This window comes from Wyeomyia smithii, chromosome 3 (genome assembly GCF_029784165.1).
Source record: "Wyeomyia smithii strain HCP4-BCI-WySm-NY-G18 chromosome 3, ASM2978416v1, whole genome shotgun sequence".
In the NCBI taxonomy this organism is placed as follows: Eukaryota; Metazoa; Arthropoda; class Insecta; order Diptera; family Culicidae; genus Wyeomyia; species Wyeomyia smithii.
The window spans coordinates 85,033,486-85,061,460 of NC_073696.1; the positions used below are offsets into that span (position 1 = coordinate 85,033,486).

Consider the following 27,975-nt stretch of genomic DNA (forward strand, 5'->3'; position numbering starts at 1 on the left):
TTTTTTTATTTTTTCAAATCACACTATGCATGCTAACATTAAACTCAAAAATTATTTACGACTTGGAACTTATTGATTTAATCACGTATATATTCTAAACAAAACAATATGGAAATTTTGCAGAACAACGAAACCACTGGCAATGGCATCAAAGAGCTGAGCCAGCCTATATTATCCAGCCACAAACAAAAAGTGATAACACGAGAAACGTGACTGGGATTAGCACCTATGACTTAAACGAAGGATGTATACACACAAACAACCATCATGTCATATCTTTATCGAAATAATCACACCAAGAAAAGTACGGAAGCCGATTGCAATCGCGTTGCTGATTTAACATATGTACCTTGTACTGTGATTCATTCGACAAAACCCTTTGCGAAAACGATAAGGTGACTGTGATGTATGTTTACCAGGTTGAATATTTATTATGACTGCCAACCTGCAACTTGAAACTGGAGCATGATTGTAAGCAAGAACAAAAACACCCGCCAGGTCGATGCTCTACATGTAGTGTTGCAGAAATGCTGCATAAAACACTTATTGTAATAATGTACACCGGAAGTGAGAAGTGAGAAAATGTAGAATCTTACTAAAAGGGTTTCGAATAATCATTTTCGCGGAGGTCACTGATGTGTGACAATAGTTTGCAAGTAAAAATCGGAATCACATTTTTTTTAAACTGCTAGTAGATGTGTGGAGTAACAATTCTTTTAACAACTGGTAAAATATTTTCAATTAAAGGGTAGCTAAGTGTTGACTATAGGACGACTAATAGCATGTATACCACAGTTTTGAGCGATGCAATCTAGAGGACATCATCATAAATTATTGTTAATATTAACACCATAAAATATTGCTAATATTAACAACATGAACCTTTCGAAACCAATCGAACGTTTATCACTTCGTAGTAAAATTTACTGAAAAATAAACAGTAAGCCTTGAGTGCAGCATTGTGACATATTTCCAAATAACCAGCCGTCCAGAAGAACCTTTTGATTCGACAGAAACTATGGCTACAATCGAAATTCAACTGAAAGCTTTTGCCAAAATTATCGGCACGGATCGCAACTGCCAGGTAGATCTCAAACGGTCCGTATTCGAAATCGATCGAGATGTCAACGAAATCAAAATTCCACTGCAAGCGCTCGTTAAATTACGCAAGACTGTACCGGCTTCGCCACAGGCTGTATCGTCCTCAATACTACCTGCACCACAGGCAGCACAAATGAGTTTACCAACAATACCAAAGGTGCACCCGCGGGATGAGCTGCGTCACCAGTCCCGCTATGAAGATCCCAATCTTCAAACGATGGTTTCTACTTTTAATATTCCAATCAACGTTGGAAACGAGCGAAAGATGGTGAAAACGACCTTGCGCTACAAGAAAGCTCCGAAAGCACTGCAGAACGCAATTGAAACCCAAACTGAGGATCAGCCCGTGTTTAATCAGATACCACTATCAGATCTGTACCCAAAAGATCCGGTGGCTAGGGCGTTGATGCTCCATCAAGATCGGCTGCAACCGGTGAAACAAGCGCTAAGAGAGATTAAAGCCAAAATCAGCAATCTCAAACTAGAACAAAAAATGGCTCATCGTTACACACTAACAGAAGGAAAAGAATATTTTATCGGAACAGAGGACAGTCGATGTCCCTTCATTCAGTATTTGATGAACCAAGAGCATGATGGCCAAATTGATACGAACATGCCAATTTCCAAAATTGTTGGCGAAGATTATCTGCTAGCGTTCCAGCATGAAAAAGATAATCCCAGAGTAAGTGCGTTTGTACCATCCGCTCAGGATAGGATCTTGGAGGAAGAGAAACGTGACAGTAAAACCAGTGGTACAAGTGGAGGCGAAAAGAGCCAATCTGGTGGGTCTACGCATACGGCTGAAGTGGCCGAAGCCAGCACCGTAGATACAGTAAAGAACTGAATATAGCGTATTGTTGTAAAAATACCAATCAATGCGTTTTTCTATCATTAAATAATGGTTTAAATAATATATGAAGACAATTGAGTACATACCTGTGTCGCAGACGTATCAAAGACATAGTCGAAGGTAAATGCCTTATCCGAACCAAGGTATACCTGGGGTTCACCGGGTGTAACCTGAGTGCACACCCGGCACATATCTATCAGCTCACGCGGTATTTGAGGACGGATTCTGGAAAGAGAGAAAAAAAGAAATAAAAACGTTATCTGATCTGTTTTTTTATTTTATTTTATTTTTTTTTTTTTTTTCAAAATAGTTGCTCAGGTTTTTAGAGTTTAGTTTCAACCATTCAAAAAGATTTCTGATCCACTGATATGTACTTGTATGTATAATTGAAAATCGAAGAAGGTTGTTTAAAAAGTAAATTTTATAATCACTTGTTTATTGAGGATGAAACTTGATAATAAAATTTATGATCTCTTCGATAAAGCGATTTCAATCAAAATATCATACATGTAGCTTTGTCGTATAAAGCATAGCTTTTTGAGGCTTTGACACAGCAAAAACAGCTAGCCGAAATGTTTTATTCCGAGTACCTACCAATTGACATTATCTATGAGAGCCTCAACAACCAACGTTTAACTAATGGCACAATGTACTTTAAAGCAGTATGTACAAGCTAGCCATTGCCGAGCGGCGTTAGTTTACGCTTCAAATTGCTATGCTCAGCGCTTTTTTCAATCCATCATCACATTTGGCAGTAAATCGATTCAACTCGGCACACACGCACTATGTCTAATTTGATGATAACGGAGGGTGGCTCGGTCACAGAGGATGACGCCATTTCGGCGCACCACCATCGAGAATGGCGTTGAAATGAGTTCAGCGTTGAAATAGGCACTTGAATTTTGATGTCAGTTGCGTTTCTACCTCAACGAACAATAAAGAAATTAATCACCTTACAGTTATTATTAAAGATGTACTTTGTTAATTTATGGTGGTTTAGGAATAAAAAAAAATCAGAAAATATTCAGCATTGAATTCTTTTGATAATTTAATAAAAACAGAATAAAAATTTTAAGGAGGCATACTGTTTTAGTGATAATATTTTAATTGCATCGCCAAGGACATGAAGGTTTTTTTTTTAACTGTCACTACACGCAAGATTTTTTTCTTTTCACTATCCTTTTTGTGCCGTCCATTGTGAATGAATCTGTTCTTTCTGTACAGTGTACGTCCCACATCAAATTGTATCACAGCAAAAAAATGCTGCAGAATTTAACCCATTGGGAATTTATTCTTGAAAATTAGTGTATATTTTCTACACTGTATAGTATACTGTATAGATCATTTCTCTGCGACGTCATGCAGAAAAAAAGAAAAAAAGAGATTTGACAATTCAGGAAGCTTCGGATCTGTTATATTACTGTCCGTTGATAAGGAATTGCTTCATATTCATAATTTTTCATTTCATTTCATTTTGCATATCATAATTAGCTTTCAGTTCCAACAACGCAAACTCAAGAAACGATGAGTCGAAAAAAAATTCTAACACCTTGTTAACAAACCTCCTTTAACAGTCAAAAAAGTAAGGTTATTTTTTGTGTGCAATGATCTATTTTTATCGCTGTCAGTTTTTTGAAACTTGGAAAAATGGCGTCACCAGACAAGCAACGTCGCGAATAGATTTGCGCAAGCACCTCAAGAATCCTCAACCCTCTCATCGGGACATCGGAAAACAACTCGGAATCACGGTGAGTCGTTTTGCTGTCAGAATGGATGTTCTATTAGGTTCACAAGCGTGCCGTGGAAGCGTTTAAGCGGAATCAAAATGCGTCGGTCAGGTATGTGGTCAAAAAGTTGAATCTTCCCAAGTCTTTAGTTCAGGGAGCCAAAAACCGGGAGGGACTGCATACGTACAGAGTGCAGAAAGCTCCAAATCATGACAATTAGCAAATATCGATGGAAAAGTAATAACGGGACCGGAAACTGTGCACCCAGATGATGACGAAGCCTCATTGTCTTATCATGGATTACTTCAAGGCGGACTTCCGGCAGCTTCCGGGGCTACTAACGTTTGCATTAAAAAAATGGACAAAAATTGCCGATTTTTCATGGGTTTAGCTTCACACGCACTGAAGAAACTACCCATCATAGTAACCCGAGTCATCAAAAAAAAAATTAACATCTATCAGTAGAACTGGTGGAAACAATGAAGCTACTCCGTTCAGAAGTGTGTGCGTTCAAAATACGATAGGGGCCATCCACATACCACGTGGACAGCTTTGGGGGGGAGGAAAGTGTAATGTCCACGGTCCATACAATTTTTTTAGAATTTATATGAGCAGTTGTCCACGGGAGGGGGGAAGGGTCACAATCGTTTAAAATCTGTCCACGTGGTATGTGGATGGCCCCATACCCCGCCGCGACGAAAACGGACATTTTACGGCACTGAGCGCTGGTTATGCCCTTTCCGGCAGTTCCAACATCTTGGCATTATTCGACAACAATCAGAGCATCAAAAGAAAGCCTAGTTCCGGACGGCCGACGACCCTGAGCGACAAGAATCTCCAGAGGATGCTTTAAGAGGAAGACCGAGGGAAAAGTGGTCACATCAGGTCGGTGCAGCCGACAGTGAAAAAGTACCTGGCGATCATGGACATACATATCAAAAAGCGGCCGTCTCGTCCACTGAGCGGCTGAACAAGATTGTCAAGTCGATTTCACCGGCCAATCGCGACGTGGTGGTGGTGATGGACGACGAGGCCTATCTAACCCTGGGTGACAACGGCTGGCAGGGCACTTCGTATTTTACTTTTGTTTTAGGGAGTGAGCTCCGAGGTGAAGTTCATTTCACGCACCAAGTTCCCCAAGAACGAAGAAAAAACTTAAAACATGCCTACACGCATGTTTTTGTCCGCTATGGCGAATTTTCCGGTTCTCTGCCGGAAGGCCGCTCACAAGGTCGTAGATTTTTTTTGCAAGTAAGCTAATCTAATTACTTTCTATGGAAACTTTTATCGAACTCTATTATCTTCAATATTTGGTATTCCATTATCTGTCTCAGTTTTTTTATCACCATCCGAAAAAAGTCCATTTTTTAATGCAAACGTTACTCTTCACTGCCTAGCACAAGTTTGATGTTTCAGAGCAAATAATGAAAGGAAGCAGAAACTTTCAAAGTTTGCCCGGAAATACCTGTGTTGGTAAGCGATCTGCTCACGTGGCAAAAGTAGTGCGCCACCGGTACTGTAAACGGGGAGATCTACCTCAAGGAGTATCCACAGAAGCGTCTGCTTTCTCTGTTGAAACAACACGAAGGACCAACGATTTTCTGGCCGGAGCTAGCGTCGTGTCACTATTCAAATTATGTCCTGGAGTAGTACGAAGCCAACGAGGTCACTTCCGTACCCAAGGACATAACAATCGAACTACATTAAATCTATTTTTGTGAAAAAAAGAAACATCGAAACTGATTGCGACATTTATGAAATTGGTAATGCATTGTTAGCAAATGGCACTTTAATATGGTTTCTGACATTCCAAAAAATACTCTCACAAGATAGTCATATTTTTAACGAAGCATACACATTGTTAAAAGTTAATAAAGTAGCTATTTGAACTTTCAATTCATATATAACAAACAACACGATACCTGAAAATTATAATTGTACCATCGTACTGAATTGAGAAAATCAGCGGAAACCTAATCACTCTATAAGAGTACACACAATTTGTTTTATAGTAGTTATTCTATATAAAAAAAATATACATAAAACCTTCGAATATAACAACCCAGTTGCGCATCTACGCAAACAGTTGGTAAACCGGCGACAGCAATAATATCATATTACTCGTATTGTGTCCCCTGGAAGAGAAAAAAAAGACCTTCAAAGCCGAGTATCTGCCATGTGTCTTGATGTTGCCTGAGCAAACTTTTTATATTAACAGATTCGAGTCGCGAACAAATATGTTTAAGTTGGTAACTAATTGTCTCGCTAGATTCCGAGAAACGTTTCCATGAGCAAATTTCAATAATCCAAATAGCTTGTCGAAGGTATGCACTTATTTTTTTTTTTTTTTTCTTCACATAACATTTATTTGACACGGCACAAATACAATTTAATGTTTAACGGCGCCAATTATATCTGATGACTTAAAAACTAAAGCAAATTTTTTATCCTCGCTGCCGACTACGAGCTGAAATTAAGTCTAACTTAAAACTAGCATGGGATTTCCAATCAGTGTTTTGTTGTTCAATGGTCGTCTGATAATCGTCGAATGGCATGTATGGATTCGTTCTGCTGAGCCACGATGTCGTGAGTTGGGACAGAGGCTCGTAGTCCTTGGGTCCTGGTTCTGTTGTGCGGGGTCTGGTTGCTGGTTTTGTGCTTAAGGTTCAAACGTGTTCTTGTCGTTTTGTTGGGTGTAGACGGAGGGGAACGGGACTAGACTGGGGCGTGGATGGATTTCAGGAAAACGTATATAAGGGACATGTAGGATAGGTCACGGCTCGCCAAGACATCACGAACAGGAACAGCCGGCTGTCTACCCTCGGCCTGCAGGGAAGCTATTAATTTAGACCTGGCGTCACGGTGTACAGGGCATGACCAAACCACATGCTCTATGTCGTGATAACCTTCACCACAGGCACAGATACCACTTTCCCCGAGCCCAACACGACGGAGGAGCGCGTCAAATCTATAGTGATTGGACATAAGCCGGGACATCACGCAAATGAAATCCCGACCTACATCCAACCCCTTGAACCACGGGTTCGTCGATACTTTGGGGATTATGGAATGTAACCACCTTCCCAATTCCCCTCTGGTCCAAGCATTTTGCCAACTGATGATCGTATTCTGACGTACAAGTGCGAAAAATTCATTAAAGGCAATTGGTCTTTCATAAATATCACCGTTTGTTGCGCCCACCTTAGCCAAAGAGTCCGCTTTCTCATTACCCGGTATCGAGCAGTGAGAAGGGACCCACGCTAAGGTAATCTGAGTAGATTTTTCGGATAAAGCACTCAGATGTTCCCGTATTTTCCCCAGGAAATACGGAGAGTGCTTAACATCTTTCATCGATCGGAGAGCCTCAATGGAACTGAGACTGTCCGTAAAGATGAAATAATGGTCCGTGGGCATTTTTTCGATAATCCCTAGGGTGTACTGAATTGCAGCTAATTCTGCGACGTAAACAGAAGCAGGATTATCGAGCTTATGGGAGACGGTTAAATTGTTATTGAAGATACCGAAGCCAGTGGACCCATCAAGAAGTGATCCGTCAGTGTAGTACATATTGTCGCAGTTGATGTTTCGATATTTATTGGAAAAAATTTTAGGGATCTGCTGCACGCGTAAATGATCCGGGATTCCACGAGTTTCTTCTATCATGGATGTATCGAAAAACACAGTAGAATCAGAAGTATTTGATAAGTCGACACGATTTGGAATATTCGAAGAAGGGTTAATATTTTGGGACATGTGATTGAAATACAATGTCATAAAACGGGTTTGAGAATTAAGTTCGATTAACCTTTCAAAATTTTCAATCACGGGACGGTTCAAGACCTCACATTTGATTAGAATACGAGAAGACAGGCTCCAGAAGCGGTTTTTCAATGGTAGTACTCCAGCTAAAACCTCCAAACTCATCGTATGGGTCGACTGCATGCAACCTAAGGCGATACGCAAACAACGATATTGTATTCGCTCCAGTTTGATCAAATGTGTGTTTGCTGCGGAGCGGAAGCAGAAACACCCGTATTCAATAACACCATTGTCCGGTTATTGTACGAAGAAAATTCACTCTTTGTTGACATTTTTTCATCAGATACCTCACGTGACAACCCCAGGTGCCTTTAGAGTCGAACCAGACACCAAGATATTTGTGTACCAAAACCTGAGAAATCGTTTTACCCATTAATTGTGTTTGAAGCTGAGCAGGTTCATGCTTCCTAGAAAAAACTACTATCTCAGTCTTCTCCGGAGAGAATTCGATACCTAGCTGTAAAGCCCAAGCAGACAAATTGTCCAAGGTATCTTGCAATGGTCCTTGCAAATCGGCAGCTTTGGCTCCTGTAACAGAGATTACACTGTCGTCTGCAAGTTGTCTTATCGTGCATGAATTTGCCAGACATTCGTCGATGTCATTTACATAAAAGTTGTAAAGAAGGGGGCTTAAACATGAGCCCTGGGGAAGACCCATGTAGCTAATGCGAAAAGTTGCCAAATCGCCATGCGTAAAATGCATGTGCTTTTCGGACAACAAGTTGTGCAAAAAATTGCTCAAAATTGGAGAAAATCCTTGTCGGTGAAGTTTACCCGAAAGAATGTCAATAGAAACGGAATCAAAAGCCCCCTTAATGTCCAAGAACGCAGACGCCATTTGTTCTTTACGAGCATACGCCAGCTGAATATCTGTTGAAAGCAACGCAAGACAATCATTCGTCCCTTTGGCACGGCGGAAGCCAAATTGAGTTTCTGATAGTAGACCATTTGATTCGACCCAGTGGTCTAAACGACGGAGTATCATTTTTTCCATCAATTTCCGGATACAGGATAGCATTGCAATCGGCCTATAAGAGTTGTGATTAGAAGCTGGTTTCCCTGGTTTTTGGATGGCGATCACCTTCACTTGCCTCCAATCCTGCGGTACAATGTTTTGCTCCAGGAACTTATTGAACAAGTTCAACAAGCGCCTCTTGGCATTGCCGGGTAGATTTTTCAACAAGTTGAATTTGATTCTATCTAATCCAGGCGCGTTATTGTTACAGGACAGGAGGGCAACTGAAAGTTCTGCCATCGTAAAAGGTGATTCTATCGCGTCGTGGCCCGGAGACGCATCGCGAACAATATTTTGCTCAGGAACAGAGTCCGGACATACTTTCCTGGCAAAATCAAATATCCACCTACTTGAAGACTCCTCGCTTTCGTTGACCGTTACGCGATTCCGCATTCTTCGGGCTGTGTTCCAAAGAGTGCTCATCGATGTCTCCCTCGACGTCTCGTTCACGAACCGACGCCAATATCCACGTTTCTTTGCTTTAGCCAAGCTTTTAAGCTTGGTATCAAGCTCCGAATACCGTAAATAGTCGCCAGGTATACCTCCCGTCTGGTAGGCCTTAAACGCGTCGGATCTTTGCGTGTAGACATCGGAGCACTCTTGGTCCCACCACGGAGTGGGAGGCCGTTCTTTGATCGTTACGCCGGGATATTTCTTCGTTTGGGCTTGCAACGCGGCGTCGAGAATCAAGCCCGCGAGGAGGTTGTATTCTTCAAGTGGTGAATGATGTTGAATCGACTCGACCGCTTTTGAAATCATTTCCTCGTATAACTTCCAATCGACATTTCGTGTGAGGTCATACGGAATGTCAATTGGTCGCATGCGAGTTGACCCGTTAGTAATTGAAATAAGAATAGGCAGATGGTCGCTACCGTGAGGATCGAGGATTACCTTCCATGTGCAATCCAACCGTAGCGACGTCGAACATAAGGATAGATCCAAAGCGCTTGGGCGCGCTGGAGGTTTCGGGATACGTGTCATTTCACCGTTGTTTAAAATAGTCATGTCGAAGTCATCGCAAAGGTTATAGATTAAAGAGGAGCGGTTATCATTGTATGGGGAACCCCAAGCCACGCCATGAGAGTTGAAGTCTCCCAAAATCAAACGTGGCGAGGGAAGAAGTTCTATTAAATCAAAGAGCAGCCGTTGCCCAACCTGTGCTCTGGGGGGAATATATATTGAGGCAATACAAAGCTCTTTACCTTGTATTGTCATTTGACATGCGACAACTTCGATGCCTGGAATCGAGGGGAGGTTAATACGATAGAAAGAATAGCACTTTTTAATCCCTAAAAGTACTCCTCCATATGGGGTGTCTCGATCAAGGCGAATAATATTAAAATCATGGAAGTTGAGATCAATATTTGAAGTAAGCCAAGTTTCACAAAGGGAAAATGCATCGCATTTGTTTTTATTTATCAAAACTTTAAACGAATCAATTTTTGGTAAAATACTTCTACAATTCCACTGTAAGACAGAGATAGAATCCTTCATATACGCAGTTGAATTAGGCATCGAAGGATACAATCGCTGCAAGGAGAGGCCATTGGGCAGTCAACTGCTTCAAAAATGATCTAACTGTTGGGAGGAATGCTGTAAGAAAAATTTTAATTGGATCGGGTACATTGAAAGTTTCAAAAATCCAGTCCACAATGTCAGAAAATTTCACTAATCCAGAGTTTGTTTCATCAACTGGGAGTGTAAAAGGAGCAACTGGGGTTTTAGATGTTCCTGGCAGTGCTGGGAACTCCTTCTGGGACTTTAAATTTGCCAGCCCAGGAGGAGTTTGCTTCGGTTTTTCCGCAGCACTGTTTGGTTTGTTTGTAACCTTCATTTCACTTTGAGAAATCTTAGGACCTTTTCTGGGAAGTTTAGGAGAGGAAACACTTTTCCTCTTTCTAGACTCCCCAGGATTGGCGTAAGATGCTCCCGCTGGTGAATCGTCAGAATCGGTTTCCTCAGAGGGCAACAGATCGAAGGGGTTCGAAGTAACGGGAGAAGTGGTAACGGTCTTCTTCAGCATGTCAGCGTAGGAACGCTTTGAACGCTCTTTGAGAGACCGTTTTATTTTATCCCTGCGCTGCATGTACACCGCACATGTCGAGAGCTCATGCAGATTTTCTCCGCAGTGAATACACTTTTCAGCGTTAACACTGCAAGAATCTTCCGCATGAGACTCCCCACACTTGCCACAACGTGCCTTATTGCAGCAGTAGGCGGCTGTATGGCCTAACTGCTTGCAATTCAGGCAGTTCATGACGCGGGGCACGTAGAGCCTCACAGGGAGACGAACCCGGTGGATCGAGACGTGGCTTGGTAGTGCAGACCCGGCGAACGTAACTCGAAACGAGTCTGACGGAGTGTATACTGTTTTGCCACCGATGATCGATGCTGACCGCAATTGCTTGCAGTCGAGCACCTTTACTTCGGGACACGTTTTGTTCTTAAAGCACCCTTTGGCACTTTGCAGTATACACTCGACGGACAGACTCGAATCGGTTATGACACCGTCGATCTCCACGTCTCGTGCGGGTATGTAAACGCGATACTCGCGTGTGAAGAGCTCAGAGCAAGCTATATCGTTGGCCTCTTTCAGGTTACCGACCACGACACGGAGCTTGTTAGGCCGGACCTTGGAAATTTCGGTCACGCCCTTGTACTCCTTCGTCAGGTCTTTAGAAATCTGCAAGAGGTTCAACTTTTTCGATTTCGGTCCTGCCTTTGGCCGAAAATAAACAGTATAGCTGCCCTGGGCTCCGTCTGGGTAAAGCCTGGGGCGAGGGGGGACTGAAGAATGAACAGGGGAGGGGGTAACAGAAGGGTCAGGGTCAGAGGGGTTCGGGGATGGTGGCGCGGGAGGCGAGGGATCTACATCCATCTTAAGTCTAGCGCACTAGCGCTGACAAGAACACGTACCTTTTTATTTCTCCCTTCCAGTAAGGTTGGTTGTCCGATCGTTCGAAGTAGCAGCCGTTACAGCCAGCAGCACCAATACAGCAGCACCAAACAGCCACCAGCAGCGAGCCAGGTGTGAGATCACTCCACACAGCGATACGACTCGCTGACACTGATGGCTTCTTCTTTTTCCTCGTTTGTGTCTCGTCCACTGCTGTAGCACAATCCAGCCAGCAGCCAAATCGGCTTACGCACCAGCTGGCAGTCACGATGCGAAACAGTTGCACAAAGGAACGACCTTGAACCCGGATTTATTTCACTCGACCAGGCAAACAATGCCAACACTTGTTCACACGTCTTTTGTTTTATACTCTATCGGACCGATCACCAAACACGTCCAGTACTGATGCGTGTTCGGCACAGAATGGGTATGCACTTATTCTCGATTGTTATAACTTACCAGTATAGTCAAAAGAGTGGCATCATCGGTTCTACGACCGTCGTCAGACGCGAGCAAAGACCGTCAACTATAAATATCAGGTATCAGTTTCAAAAACGTTTTCACGCTATCGAGAAACACTTACAGAAATCGTCGCACGACTGACGATGAATCGGTATGATAACTTTAGGATTGCGTAACCATACCTGAATTACCACAACCTAGAGAACCTTACAGATCAAGGTTTAATTCGACCAAATACTATGCATTTTAACAAGGTACAAAAAATATAGATTAATTTCCTGTGTACATCTACGGCTGTCAACAATTGAATTGTTCGCTCCTCTAAACAGAGTACGTGCCGCATTCGAATAAAATTTCTGTTCGACCTAGGGCACAAACAGCGGCATAATCGGGGGTTGCCATTTTGACCGACTGATTGTGGAGGAGAAAAAAGAAATCGATTGCACGGCATTCGATTCAACCAAACATCCCGTAGTGGATGCGAACTCGATGCGGGTCTGGCCTATGATTATGCCAACATGACGATATCAATTTTTTTTTCGGATAATTGTATGTTGCAATCGATGCTGGTGGAGAGTGTCTTACTACTGTAATGTTGATTTTATTTAGTACATACACTTCGATTGGGCCATTTGTACGAACAGATTGTACTGACCTACGTTTTATTTACACAGAAACTGCATGAAGCCCCGGTCGATGAAGCCGCTCATACTGCAACTCAAGCTTATTGAATACATTTAAATGTATCAAGCTACATTGGGAACAGCATAAGGAACCATCTTTTGGCAAACGTCCAGTATAAATTACGAGTGCAGAAAAATGCGCACACGGTGTTGCCTGAATTCACAAAAATAATGTGAATGAAGTTGTATGTTCTGCAGACATGAAAACCACATCCCTTGATTTGCCTTGAGACGTTTTACTTATCCCACGCGCAAGTCAAGTAGCAGTCAAAGCGAACGGATTTCTATAATTTATAAACTGCAGCTTTTGGGCTTACATATGTTCAAGGGGTGCAAGTAATTCAATTTATTGACGAAGGTTTCCAACGGCGGAACACTGTGGGTAATGTTAGGAAAAGTTTTACAACCAAACGGTATCTTTATTTTTTATTATCTTTGATTTGTTTCTATGACAAATATGTGAAAAACAGCAAAGTCTATTTGTTAATATAAAATAATAAAATTTCATTATTTTTTCGAGCAGTCATGTTTTACCCTGATTCATAGAAAAGTTTTTAGGGTTTCGAGACAATTGTTATCTGAAATTAAAATACATTCACAATTTTTTGTATTTATTCTATTTTTATTTCAAACAAAATTTTTGTTTACTGCAAATAGTAGTTATCTGAAAAACATGATTTAACATTTTTCATTTTGGCTAAAAGGAGAGTAGACAAATCTTTTTTCTGTTCCACTAAATAATGATTGTTATCCTTTGCTCAGGTTTACTAAGATTTATTGGTCACTAAAATCGTTCTATTGTGTTTGGTCTGTCCAACTTTCAAAGCTAACGACCCATAGTGCTGCCAACTGACGTTGACAACCATGTTTAGAGTTCTACTCAATACCTAGCGTACGCCAAATACAACAAAATATTCGATTATATTTTCACCTTGCACACACGGCCAGATGAGGGCACCACAATAAAACGGGATGATCTCGTACCGTGCGCCGGCCAGCCCACTCACATCGCAGTTGTAATAAAAAACGAAAGCAAAGAAGCAACGTTTTGTCTTTTACAACGCCACACCGTACGTTGGGCTGTCGTCACGTGCGGTATAATTGGTCAAGGACGCCCGGTTTCGCTTTGCTAGGCTTGCGATGTGAACTGATAGCATTCTGTTTGCCTTTGCTAATGACTATAATTTTCACTACGATTGTTTTAAATCTGTTGAGAGCCGCCCTAGGATAAAAACGCGAGTATTAATTATTAAACTAGTTAGTAGTCTGTAGTTAAACTGCGGGTGCCGAAGCGTAACTCCTGCGATAGCAATTAGTAATCAAGAATCTACACTGTACTTTTCATATTGATAAACCTTAATGAAGCATGACGAGAACGATGTTTCCAGTAGCTGATAACCAAAGACAGAAATCACACAAGATAATGTCAAAATGTAATTGCACAAAAAAGATGACTCGATTCTCACAATAGTTTGCGACAATATCTACCGTGTATCCTTCTACTAAAATTAAAAAAAAAATATTGGTTGTAGTGTATAGGAAACATTTATATATATATATATATATATATATATATATATATATATATATATATATATATATATATATATATATATATATATATATATATATATATATATATATATATATATATATATATATATATATATATATATATATATATATATATATATATATATATAAATATATATATACGTTACACCACGACCGACCGGCCTAGGCGCACCCGGAGCCGAGACGTCAGCAAAAACCCAGCTGAGGCCCGTAGCAACAAGCGGAGGAACCAAACCAGCAACGAAACCATAAATTGACAATCGATGACGACTGCAGGATTCGATCGAACCACGCGGACAAAGGCTGCATCAGAATTGAACCACCGGAGGAACGACGAGTCAGCGGATTTAGTTTATTTAAGCTTTCTAGATTTAATTTTCAATTCAGTCTTGTGTGTAATTCAGTAGTGATCGGACATTAAAGTGTTAATCGTAGTAATAAAGTTTTTTTTAGTTCCCGCGATAAATCACGGCATAATTGGCGCAGTCGGTAGGCCAAGTGGTTAGACAAAGTGAACAGTGTTAACAGAGTGAATATCTAGTATCACAGTCACCGAGTTCTACAAAGAGGAACAGCCCACGTCTATGGCAGACAACTGATACACCCAGCAAGAACAACCCCTGAGTGAACATCAAGGACTTGCGGATATCAGAGGACCGATCCCGCCATTTGGAAACCTACCCCATCCATCCGTCACTTCACACCAAGACTCCAGGAGATGAAAGCAGTAATCTTCCTGTAAGTAACCACAATCATTTTTCTAAGATTAACACAAACAAAACCATACTAATTCAGAGGTGCGAGCCCCCACCAGCGGTAAGCGGACACCTGAAATATCACAAAGTGAAAAAACAAAACTAACAACTAACCGTGAAAGTGCAGTGTAAGTGAATACTGACAACAAATCTATACGCAATACAAAGCAAACGAAGTTAATTTATTATAATGGCCGAACGCGACTTAATGATCTCACCAGATCTCGCAGCCCCAGAACTTTATGAAGAAGAGCCACAACCAGCTCCTCAACCAGCCCCACAACCGGCAATCACAATTGAGGGTTTACTTCAGCACATAAGAAGTTTAACCCAGAACCAAAATGAGTTGATTGGACAACTCAGAAATTTAAAAGAGAAGGCGGATGATCCTTTTATGCAATTCAGGACTCCAGACCCAATCAAAAATCTAACAACATTTGGTGGAAATAAAAAAGAGACCCATACATGGCTGGAAGACGCGGAAAATACTCTCGAACTTTTTAGAAGATACCGAGATGAACCAGTGTATAGCCAATTAGTCAGGGCAGTGAAAAATAAAATTACGGGCGAAGCCAAAGAGATTTTGATCGCTGCTGGCAACCCGAACAGCTGGCTAGAAATTAAAGAGGTGATTTTGAATTCCTACGGGGATAGACGTGACCTTACGTCACACATCCAATCATTATTTTACATAACACAAGGGAAAAAGACAATTCCTGAGTATTATAATAAAATCAAAACCATCGACACCGCTATCAAATCGACAGCGGCGACGATGGAAGATTATCAGAATGCAACTAAGGCAATAAACAATTTAGTAAGCTTGATGACGCTTACTAGATTCATAGATGGCCTCACAGACGAATTGTCTATGCATGTGAGGAGCTATCGACCAAAAACATTGGAAGAAGCCTACGCTATAACAACGCAATACGCGAATGCCGCGTACAGGCAAAAATTTAACAAACATTCCAGTTCAACCTCTAACAATTCATTCAATTCAAAACCGTTTTCAAATTCCAACAACGGTAATCAGACGAATACAAAACCCAACTACACGAACAACAACAACAACAGCAACAACAAGCACGGTAACACGTTCAACGCGAAACCGAACGGATCAGGGAAATTTAAAACCCCTAGAGGTCCACCGGTGGACGACGACGTTTCAATGAAAACCGCAAAGTCCCGTACGGAGGTGAACAACCACGAAACCAAACCAGAACAAGAAAGCGAATTCAGCAAAAACCACGAGGATGAGTACGACACCTCTAATCAGCTGGAGGAATCAGCTCTGAACTCGGAAGACGATGATTACTTCGTCGGCGAGGAGTTAAATTTTCACGTGGTAGAAGAGCCACGTCGAAAAATATAAAAAGCGATAACAATTTTGTACCTTATATAATAATTCAAACCTCGAAAGGTGAGATGAAATTTTTGATCGACACGGGAGCGCACAAAAATTATATTTCACCCGAGCACGTAAACATTGAAAATTGCAGAACTGAGAATGGAATCAGGGTAACGAATATAAGTGGAACACATAAAATAAACAAATCAGCTTCTTTTGATCCATTTCAGATCAAGAAGAAATTGAAATTTTATATTTTTAAATTCCATAAGTTTTTCGATGGACTAATAGGTTACGAGTCATTAAGAGACTTAAATGCTCAAATCGACATTCGTAATAATTCCTTGAAAATCGGACGAAAAACAATAAAAATGCAAAAAAAATTCCCTGAATAGCAAGCAATTAACATAAATGAACAAGAATTTCAGTACATCGCACTGAAAACCAAAAAGAACGGTGATTTCATAATAGCGAATGAAAAGAAATACAATTCATTCACTATTTTACCTGGTATCTACAGAAGCAGCAATAATAAAGCTTTTGTAGCGATTCAAAATTTCTCAAAATCTTCACAAGAAATAAATTCGAGTGAAATCGAAATGGATGAGGATCCGTTCGATTTAACCGAATTGCCAAAGCAAATAAACATGACAAACTATACCTTTCGTGACGACCACATGAATAGGGAAGAAAAACAAGCCCTCGAAACGGTGATCGATCAATACAGAGATGTTTTATACGTAGAGTCCGACAAACTGTCATTCACACACAAAATAAAACATAAAATTCGAACGGTAGATAGTATCCCAGTCCATACGAAATCATATAAATATCCCTACGTTTATGAAAGCGAAGTACAAAAGCAAGTTAAAAAGATGCTAAACGATGGAATTATAAGAGAATCAATCTCACCATACACCTCACCCGTATGGATAGTCCCGAAAAAGGCAGATGCATCTGGTCACAAGAAATTTCGTTTAGTGATCGACTACAGAAAGCTAAATGAAAAAACTATCAACGACAAGTACCCCATACCCGAGATTACCGACATCTTGGATAAACTGGGAAGGGCTACATATTTCTCAACTATTGATTTAGTTTCTGGCTTCCACCAGATCCAGCTAGCAGAAGAAGACACAGAGAAAACAGCATTTTCTGTGAACGGAGGAAAGTACGAGTTTACTCGCATGCCATTTGGGTTGAAAAACGCCCCGGCAACTTTTCAAAGGGTAATGGACTGTATACTAAGGGATTTAATTGGAGTATGTTGTTTCGTCTATATGGACGATATAATCATATTTTCCAGTTCACTTCAGGAACACAAGAAAAATTTAGCACAAGTTCTAAAAAGACTCAAAGAAGCTAGACTAAAAATTCAGCTAGACAAGTGCGAATTTTTTAAAAAAGAAACGCAGTTTCTAGGTCATACTGTCTCTGAAGATGGAGTAAGACCAAACAGTGACAAAATAGAAATCATAAAAAAATGGCCAATCCCTAAAACAGAAAAAGAAGTTCGTCAATTCTTAGGAACGCTAGGCTACTATAGGAGATTTATAAAAGACTTCGCTAAAATAGTGAAACCGTTGACAGCACTTCTTAGAAAAGACGCGGAGTTTGAGATAACACCCGAAATAAACGCATGCTTCGAAAAGTGTAAACAAATTCTAACGCTAGATCCTGTGTTAATTTACCCCGATTTCAGCAAGGAATTTATTCTTACTACCGATGCAAGCGATTATGCAATAGGGGCAGTACTGTCGCAAGGGCCCGCAGGCAATGACAGACCCATAGCATACGCATCGCGAACTTTAAGTAAAACAGAGGAACGATACTCAACAACGGAAAAGGAATTTTTGGCAATCGTTTGGGCGGTCAAACATTTCAGACCGTATCTATACGGACGGAAATTCAAAATGTTTACAGATCACCAACCACTTACCTTCTCCATGACTAATGCAAATCACCGAATCATAAGAGGTAAACTGGCTTTAGAAGAATTTGACTACGAATTAATCTATAAACCAGGGAAACAAAACGTCGTCGCAGACGCGTTGTCTCGGATAAACCTAAAAAAACATAATCAATTAAACGCACATTCACAATCATCGATGTCTTTAAACGTGGAACCCTCCGAACGAGAAGAGGAACTTTCAGATGATGAAAGTGACGACATGACAGTACACTCAGCGGATACAAGCGATGATTACTTTATTCCGTGCACTGAGAGACCAATCAACACATTCAGGACCCAAATTATTTTTAAAATCGGAAAAATAGAGATTACGGCATATGAACAGATCTTTCCCAAATTTCACAGGCACATAATAGTCAAACAAAGTTATACGGAAGAAGAAATAGTAGAAATATTAAAGCAGACTCTTAACCCCAGAGGTTCAAGTTGCCTCAAAATTCCAATCTCTTTAGTTCAATTAGTTCAAGAAACTTACCGGAAACATTTTTCAACTAATAGCCCCTACAAAGTTTTTATTTCAGAAACCCTTCTAGAGGACATACGCCTAGATGAACAACAGGATGAAATTGTGAGGGAAACTCATAATCGTGGCCACAGAGGAATCAAAGAAAATAAGAACCAGATAATGCAAAAATATTTCTTCCCACAACTTGATCGAAAGATTAAAATTTTGATAGATTCCTGTGATATCTGCAAAAAAGCCAAATATGACAGGAAGCCACCGAATTTGATAAGAAAAAGCATTTTCGGCAATAACCCTTTCGATCGAGTCCACATCGACATATTCTTTTTAAAAGGTCAAAAGTGGCTCACCATAGTCGATTCGTTTTCCAAATTTGCAAATGCCATACCTTTGGAAACTAGAACAATAGTGGACGTAAAAAATGCTATTACAGAACACATTAGACAATTTGGCAGACCGAAGACTATTGTGAGTGACCAGGAACCTTCTTTCAGGTCTATTGATTTCATCGGATTCCTTAACGACCTAGGAGTCGAGTTACATTTCGCGAGTAGTTCAAATTCAAACGGTATTGTAGAACGGTTTCATTCTACCCTAATCGAAATTTATCGAACAAACAAAATTAAATTCAACGATTTGTCTACAAGAGATCAAATTGATATCGCCGTCGATATTTATAACAACAGTTTTCATACCGCTATAAAAAATTTACCGCGTAATTTGGTATTCAATCATTCGGGCTCGACAAACATGGAAGAAATTTCGGAAAAATTTAAAAGCTTGCAATCAGCGGCTAAAATCGAACTGGATAAAAGGAAAGCTAAATATGAACAACAAAATAAAGATAACGAACAACCTGAACAATACAACCCAGGCGATGCTGAATACATTAAAATTTCCCAACGAATAACTAAAACGTAAACCCTTACAAAATAACTACCATAAAAGAGAATAACGATCTTACATTTAAAGACATCAATGACATAAAAATACACAAAAACAGAATAAAAAAATAATCGTTTAAATCAATAACTTAACTCTCGTTACAGATTAACTTACATCATCCTAATACACGGCACAAAATTTAAAGAAATATCATATAATAATGGCATAATTGCCATAAAACTAAAACAAGTTAGGATAAGAATAGGGTTTGAGAGAGTTATACACAAAATCAATATTAAATCCATTGCAAACAACATTGACTACATAGAAAAAACGACAGAAAACCTGAAAATAATAGATCATCTCAGAAGGACCCTTGATTACAAAATCCAATACGCAAGAGGAAAATTGTTGAGTTTATATCCCCGCAGAAATAGAAGAGCATTAGTTAACGCTTTAGGATCAGTAATTAAACTTATTGCAGGCAATCCAGATAACGATGATATGGAAATTATAAATCATAATTTAGAAACGTTAGAAAAGCAGGGAAACTCACTCTCTCAATCTTTATCAAGGCAAATAATTATAAACGAAAGAATTCAGAATAAACTGAATAATATTACAGATATTCTCAAGAAAATAAACAAACAAATTGTAAACCAAAATAATAACTCACTTACGACCAATACGGACTTGGAATACATTAATCTTATTATGAACCTTGACATGTTAATTCAAATTCTCACTAGCGTAGAAGAACAAATCGAATTTGCAAAGCTAAACATTTTGAATAGAAACTTATTTTCATTAGATGATAAATTGTACATTTATAACAGACTTAAAGCACAAAAATTGAATCATGATTACTTAGATCAAATATTCCAATACAGCTCAGGAAGCGTAATTGTAAAAGGCGACGAAATCCTAGTTTTGGCGAAAATACCCATCCTAGAAGACAACGAGTTCGACCTGATCAACATCCAGACGCTCAACTTAAACAACACACGAATCAGTACAGACATCAAGCTGGTGGCAAAGCACAGAGACATTATCTATAAACAAGAGCACATTTGTGACATCTGCGAAGCAACAACTCTTATCGAAGACGACTGTATCAACAACCTTTTGAATCATTTGACACCAAAATGTGTCCTAAAACCCGTCAGGCAACATATCAGAATACAAGAAATCAAAAAAGGAATCATACTATTGGATACGAATCAACAAGTATTGATTTCCGACTCATGTAATAACTCGAGATTAGTCAACACCCCGACTATTGTCGAAACAGACAATTGTACGATTAAGGTGATGAATCTCACATTTAATGGTCAAAAGCATCTAACAGACCACGAAGAATACCTCATACCAATCTATGGAAGGAAATTCATTCAACTCAACTACTCGGAAGAGCGGAATGAGATCACCCACATCAAACTGAAACACTTAAACAGTCTTCAAGAGATAAAGTTGGACCTGCATCGCTCGAAGAGGACAACAACCATCGGAGGAGGAATTCTCCTCACACTAACCTTTTTCTGCTCTTTTGCAATTTATATCATCAACAGAAGAACCAAATCTAAGGAAGATACCATCCTGAAAATCCATAAGCATGCTGAAACCACCACGGAACCTAAAGGAACCATTGGAAAAGGAGAACCCGCAACCTTACCGAGGCTCGTCCTTTTCGAAAAATCGTCCGAGGACGGACGACAATCTAAGGGGGGAGACGTTACACCACGACCGACCGGCCTAGGCGCACCCGGAGCCGAGACGTCAGCAAAAACCCAGCTGAGGCCCGTAGCAACAAGCGGAGGAACCAAACCAGCAACGAAACCATAAATTGACAATCGATGACGACTGCAGGATTCGATCGAACCACGCGGACAAAGGCTGCATCAGAATTGAACCACCGGAGGAACGACGAGTCAGCGGATTTAGTTTATTTAAGCTTTCTAGATTTAATTTTCAATTCAGTCTTGTGAGTAATTCAGTAGTGATCGGACATTAAAGTGTTAATCGTAGTAATAAAGTTTTTTTTAGTTCCCGCGATAAATCACGGCATAATTTATATATATATATATATATATATATATATATATATATATATATATATATATATATATATATATATATATATATATATATATATATATATATATATATATATATATATATATATATATATATATATATATATATATATATATATATATATATCTAGAGATAGCTGCATCAGCAGAAATAAATTGAACAATACAGTTAATAACAACGAAGCAACGCGTTGTAGTGCACAATCGCTATATGCTAATTAATAAAAATGCATTACTCAAAAGTGCACCAATAAAAACCGAGACACATCGCTTTTGCGGAGTTTGGGCTCTGCCTCAAAAGTTACACAAAAGCAGATAGAGAAAAAAAGCGATTTCATCGCACAATCCCCACAATGAAAAGCACGCATAACTGAATTTACCATCACCGGCGGCTTTGCACGCTTTTCCACCCGATCAGATGAAAGGAGGAAAGAAAGGAAAGTGTTTGCCGTGGATAACAACTTTTGCCGGTTGACTGTTGCCATTCGTAGTTACCGGAGTTCGGTTGCATTTGAATTTGGGGTTGTTTCGTGTTGCCTGTTGCCAATTAGTGATTAATTAATTCATACGCTGCAACGATCGCTACGCGGCGATGAAAGTAAATTTGGTTGTGAAATCGCTAATTGACAGAAAGTAGACTAATTCTTTCTTTGTTTTAGTTTTTGCGTAGAACATTTTTTTTGAGTTTGTGAGTAGCATTTACAATATGATAAATAGGGAGAAAATTCGTATTAATTAAAAAATTACTAAAATGAAGATAAATTAGCGAATAAAGATGTCAACTCAGCGGGGGCTTATTGTGGTTGGTAACGTCTCCGCCAACCATGCTCGACGCCTGGGTTCGAATCTCACCGCCGACATAGGTGTCGATGGTTGTGAGGTGGCGTGATCCACTCGCAACCAACCCAACTGGTCTAGATTCAATCCTAGCCGACACCGGGAGATTTTCTGAGGCGAAAAAATCTCTGGGATCACGCCTTCCATCGCATGAGGAAGTAAAGCCGTTGGCGCCGGTCCGTTAATAAACGGGTCGTGAGTTAGGGTCCTGGGTGTGGAGTCGCCTCCCTGGGCGTCGGTGATTGGCCACAACAGTGGCGGAACTAGACCGACGGAAAATAAGCGAGAATAAAAAAAAAAAAGATGTCAACTTGTGCACGTTAGGCGTCGTACATAAATTACGTAACGCTAAAAACTTAGATTTCAGACCCAATTCGATATTACCCCCCCCCCTAAAATTACGTAACGCTGGACAACCTGCCCCCCCCCCCTTTCAAATTTCACAGTTACGTAACGGTCTCAACTACCCCTCCCTCCTCCCCTATGTAACAATAAGTAACGTGAACTCAACCTCCCTCCCCAACCCCCCCCCCCCCATCATGCGTCACGTAATTTGTGTACGAGGCCTTACTAGTGAACATGTCAAATATCGATAGAGTTGAATTAAACATTGAAAAAATAAAAACATCCATTTCATTATGCTAGGTATCTTAACTGTTTTGAGTCAGTGGTATCACTGACATAAACGTATCAGTTTGAGTTTCATGAAAAGCTTTTATATCTCCACAATGCATCAGCACATCAGCATGAGCCAGCACAAACTACAAATAATAAGGAGGTTCAATTTATTCTCTAATCGTTATATATAGTTATCGGTTCGAAAATGTCTTCTTCAACCAATCAAAGCGACTTGAGCTATTAGGTGAGGTGATATGGTATACTAATAAAAAAAAAGTAGGAGGGTGGTATTCAAGACACGACCGCATGACGTTGGACTACGGTATTCTTATATTCCATTAAAACAAATAATAGAGAGAATTGCAACTCTAGTATTTGCTGCAATTTTATCTAACAGTGCATTTCTGAATGCTGAGACGTTAAAACGTTATAAATAATCATATATACTAAAAGAATGGATATCTTTTATTTAATCGCTGTCATTTCATACATATTCGAATCAACCCTTTGTTTGCTGCACTACCAAGACAATCATTTAATTGAGCGAATTGGTAAAATTTTCCTATCTAAGCAAAAAGCAAACTTTACGAAACAATCTGAAATTGGAGCCCAGAACGATTCAACCGAAAATTTTAAATTTGAAAATTGTTTGACATTTAATCGATAAAACTCATGCTAGTTCCAGCCCAGCATATAACTTCATGTATTTGAAAAAAAAAACGTTTGGTTCAATAACTCAATATAGCAAGAGCTCAATCACACGTTTTTCGGTAGTTGTTATCAAGGTTTGGGCGAGTGACAGGAAAATATCTTAACTTCTTCAGTTGTGATTTAGAGCATTTCTAATTGTTTTGTTATTTTTCACGATAGCGACAAGTTTGTTTCTTTCTCTGTGTGTGAGAAACAAAATCAAAACCGCGCACCGAGAAACAAAAACGAAAATTCAATGAATGCTCATTGAGAAAACTTGCAACTCTTTTTACCAACAATTTATGATACTCAAAAGAATCCGTTTTGATCTAAATCAAATTTCTAGTAAATAAGTGTTGATCATTCATAGGTAGTAATTTTTCCTCGATGAATAAAGACTGGCTGAAGAAGTTAAAATCGCTGCTGTAAAATCAAATTCACAGCTGTGTTCGTTAAAACCGTTTAATATTTTCAATGATAATCAATGACAATAATAATCTTCGAAAAACACCCGCTATAGTTATTCACACACATGCTATAACTATCTAAACACGCGTTAAAACTATTCATACACACGCTGTAGCTATAGCTATCCATACACACGCTATTCCTTTCCATACATCCGATACAACTATCTATACACACGCATAAGCTATCCAACCATGTGCTATTACTATCCATACATACGCTATAACTAATCATTACACACGCAGCAGCTATCCACACACAAGCTATAACTATCCGTACACACGCTGAAGATATACACGCAATAGCCATAATATGCTACACATGCTAGTGTCTTACACACGCTATAGCTAGCCATACACACGCAACAGCGCCATCCCTATCATCGCAAATGTCATAGCAATACAAATGCACATACGCTATATGTGCACACTGCACACACACTAAATGGAGGTAGCTTTCCTAGTGGCGGTGCTGGCTCGTGCAGTTTCTGGCTGTTTTCATTCAACGATATCTGAATTGGATTACCGCTGGTGGGGTCCAACTCAGATCGAAGGAGAACCGAACTGAATGAAGAAATGCAGCTTCCCACTACCTCCGCCGCTGCTGCCTGATACCACCGCTCTGGTTCTGCTGCAGCTCAGTTTGGCCGCTGGAATCAGCCACCGCTGCTGATTATACAAGACCGGCCTGGTGGCCTTTCACTTGTTAACTGATGACTGCTATGAGACGACACAGGCTATTATATAGCCCAAAGCAAAAATCCATCCGCGAGCAAACAAGAAGCGAGCTTGTGATTGGTTGAATGTGCACGACTTTTAACACAATTTTTAACTAGTTTAGTATCGAAAACATATTTAAATTATTATATGACAATCTTGCGCAATATTTCCCCTATCAATCAAGCCATTGGTGTTTAGAATCTGTTCAGTGGTAATGATAAAAGAAGCATTTTAAAACGGTGTTGAAACACCTGTTGCAGCTACCGAAAGCGAGCTCGTTATTGGTTGAAAGCTGTGAGACTGTTTACAAAGTCAGATCGGTTGTATCCGTTAGTGTCGACTGTGCTTGTGAAGAGAGGTGGTGATTGGTTGCTCGGTATGATTTAGACAATCGATGTGATTTATCAATTTTTCAATAGTGTATCTCGAACAATAGGTTATTTTTGTTACATAAATTCAACCGTAAAAGAATTTCTGATCGGTTGATGCCAAAACGTCGAAATTCTGAAAAGAAATGACTGATATATAAGCGCTCAAAACCTGACCACTTTTCCCTGGTTTTCCCCGGTTGAATTACTAGATTTTCAAATTCAGATGCCTAACTTCGATATAGACGTTAGTCCAACGTCAAAAATTGATCAACTATTTTTTACATATCGTTTCAAAGAAAAGTGGAATCTAATGCGTATCACCGTTGTATTATATAATGATTTGTTGATATTACACAGCTAGATGAATAATCTCATCAGCCTTAATTTCTATTGAATTCCTTCTTCCTGTGCTGAGAGTGAACGACAAAGAACACTTTTGTTTTTTTTTTTTTTAATTTGCCAAATATAGGAGCGAATCTGAATCTGAAAGCCTCTCAAATAAATCGCCAAATTTTCAGATTGGCAACATTTATGGTCCTACTTCATAAACTAATTACATTTTTTTGACCTATGACTTATATTTCAAGTTGTAAAGTAGGCAATGTATGTGACGAGGGAAATTTTTTCCAAGTCTAAATCATACTCTCAGCCATCCTATGGTCTTACATCTAGCAATCCTATGGTCTTACATCTGTTGAAATTTAAGTCTAATTATGAGAATTTGGTGTATACAAATAAAATTTAGTTTTAATTCAAGCATGGTCTCTTTAACCTTTTCAAATAATATAATTGTTCAAATCAAATACATGTCTAAAGTTTACTTTTCAATTAATATTACTAAAGCAACTGGATAAATTCATGTACCTTCAAAATAATCTCTAATGTCTATCCAAATAATTTTTGGTCGAGAAATCTGATGACATTCATGATCATAAATTAATCTTCAAACATGCCGCTCTCGTATAAAAGTAACAATTAGAAAATCTGTTGTACTGGGGCACTGCCAGTAAATACACGGGTCGCATCAGATAAACCAATTAGCAATATTCCTTATATCGTACATGGTTCAGTCGATGCATTTTAATCAATATCAAGTGCGATGACGTATGCGTCTGGTAATTAAAACTAATAGTTGCAACAACACTACACCAGATTTTTTGCTGATTTACTGACACTGACTAACTTGTCGGGTCGACAATCTGCCCTCTTAGGGACAATGCGTTCAACTGTTCTTAGAATTCGGCAAGACTCAACTTAACCCTCTCCCGCTCACGAGGTTTTTCATGATTTAAAAATACTTTCCGGGTCAATTTAGGCAAAATACTTTGCAGGGTAGTTGAAATCACTGTAAAACATTGTATTTTGAATAAAAAAGCGAGTTTTGAAATGGTGCTCCAGAGCACCTATGAACACAGCAGGGACATTTTTTAAAACACAAAAAAAATTTTCTGATACTTTTTGAAGTATTCAATCATATACCATAGAAAATAATGAAAACAATGTAATTTTAGAAAAAAACTTAGTTTATGACTATTTGATGATTTATTTTTTATTGAGTAAGGAATTTTCTAGGCTAGAAAATTGGCTCTCACTGCATCGATGAAAGGACGAATTTTGAAGAGCTTGTCATATCCGAGTTCTCCCCTTTTCTTCATCTCTGAGTTGTCATGTACCTAGATTTTGGCTAGAACCTCTTCCCAGAAATGGTAAGTTTTCGTTTTTGGTCCGCTTTCGATGCGTTTAGACCCACTTTCATTTCTTTCTTGGCCCGTTTTGCTGGTGTCTCTACTTCTGCCTCGTTTGTCTCGGAAAAATACTCATGAACTTCATCTGGTAATGGATCTATCGCAAACATAGCGACTTCATCTTTGATGTCGCTTCCCAACTCATAGGCTTCTGATTCATTCCCTTCTGGAATCACCACGTAGTGAGAAGAACGGCCAGCAAAAATATGAAATCAGATATATAGTTTATTTAGGGCCATCGTTTTTTTTTGTCTCCTGTATGCCCAGTGGTGCTTTGAGGCACCATTTAAAAACTTATGGAACAAGTGAACAAGAACAAAAATTGTTAATTTTATGGACCATTACACTCAATGAACAATAGATCTACGTAAAAGTTATTTTTATTATAAAAACGAATAATGAATGTTATAGAAAAACAGTTGCTAAAAACACACATTATTTTTTTATCGTAAAATTCGGACTTTCTACTGTAGTTTTCTTGATAGCAGTTCAAACATTGAATCAAGCTGACATTTGATATGCCAAGTTGAAAGTACATTAGAAATGCAAGATTTTGTAGAAAAAAGAATCTACTATATAAAAATGGAATTCCGTAACGCTTGATCTTATTGATATTATTCCCTCAGTCTCTGTGGTGTACAGTAATCATCATCATTTTGAATCGTTCTAAATCAAAAATAATAAGCGGTGACATGTAGGTTTTTTAACATGAAAATGTTCGCTGATGTTCAGGAAAGACATTAGTTATAAAAAAATAGTTATCTAATTACTAAAACTTGAGATATTATTCACAAAACTACGTAAAACATGCAAAATTATGACTTTCTGTGCTAAATTTGCCTTTAAATCAAAATTCAAAGCGATGACATATGATTCTTTT

The 27,975-nt window shown here is 39.3% G+C and overlaps 1 protein-coding gene across 14 annotated transcripts in view; it reads right to left on the reverse strand.

Annotated features, from left to right (window-relative positions):
- LOC129733255 (kinesin-like protein KIF21A) overlaps positions 1 to 27,975 on the reverse strand; it is an 88,789-nt gene that overhangs the window by 13,881 nt on the left and 46,933 nt on the right. For all 14 annotated transcript variants that reach the window (XM_055694968.1, XM_055694963.1, XM_055694962.1 and 11 more), the window contains one exon: positions 2,038 to 2,176. In XM_055694968.1, the coding sequence (XP_055550943.1) occupies positions 2,038 to 2,176 (139 nt within the window). The remainder of the gene's footprint in view (positions 1 to 2,037; positions 2,177 to 27,975) is intronic.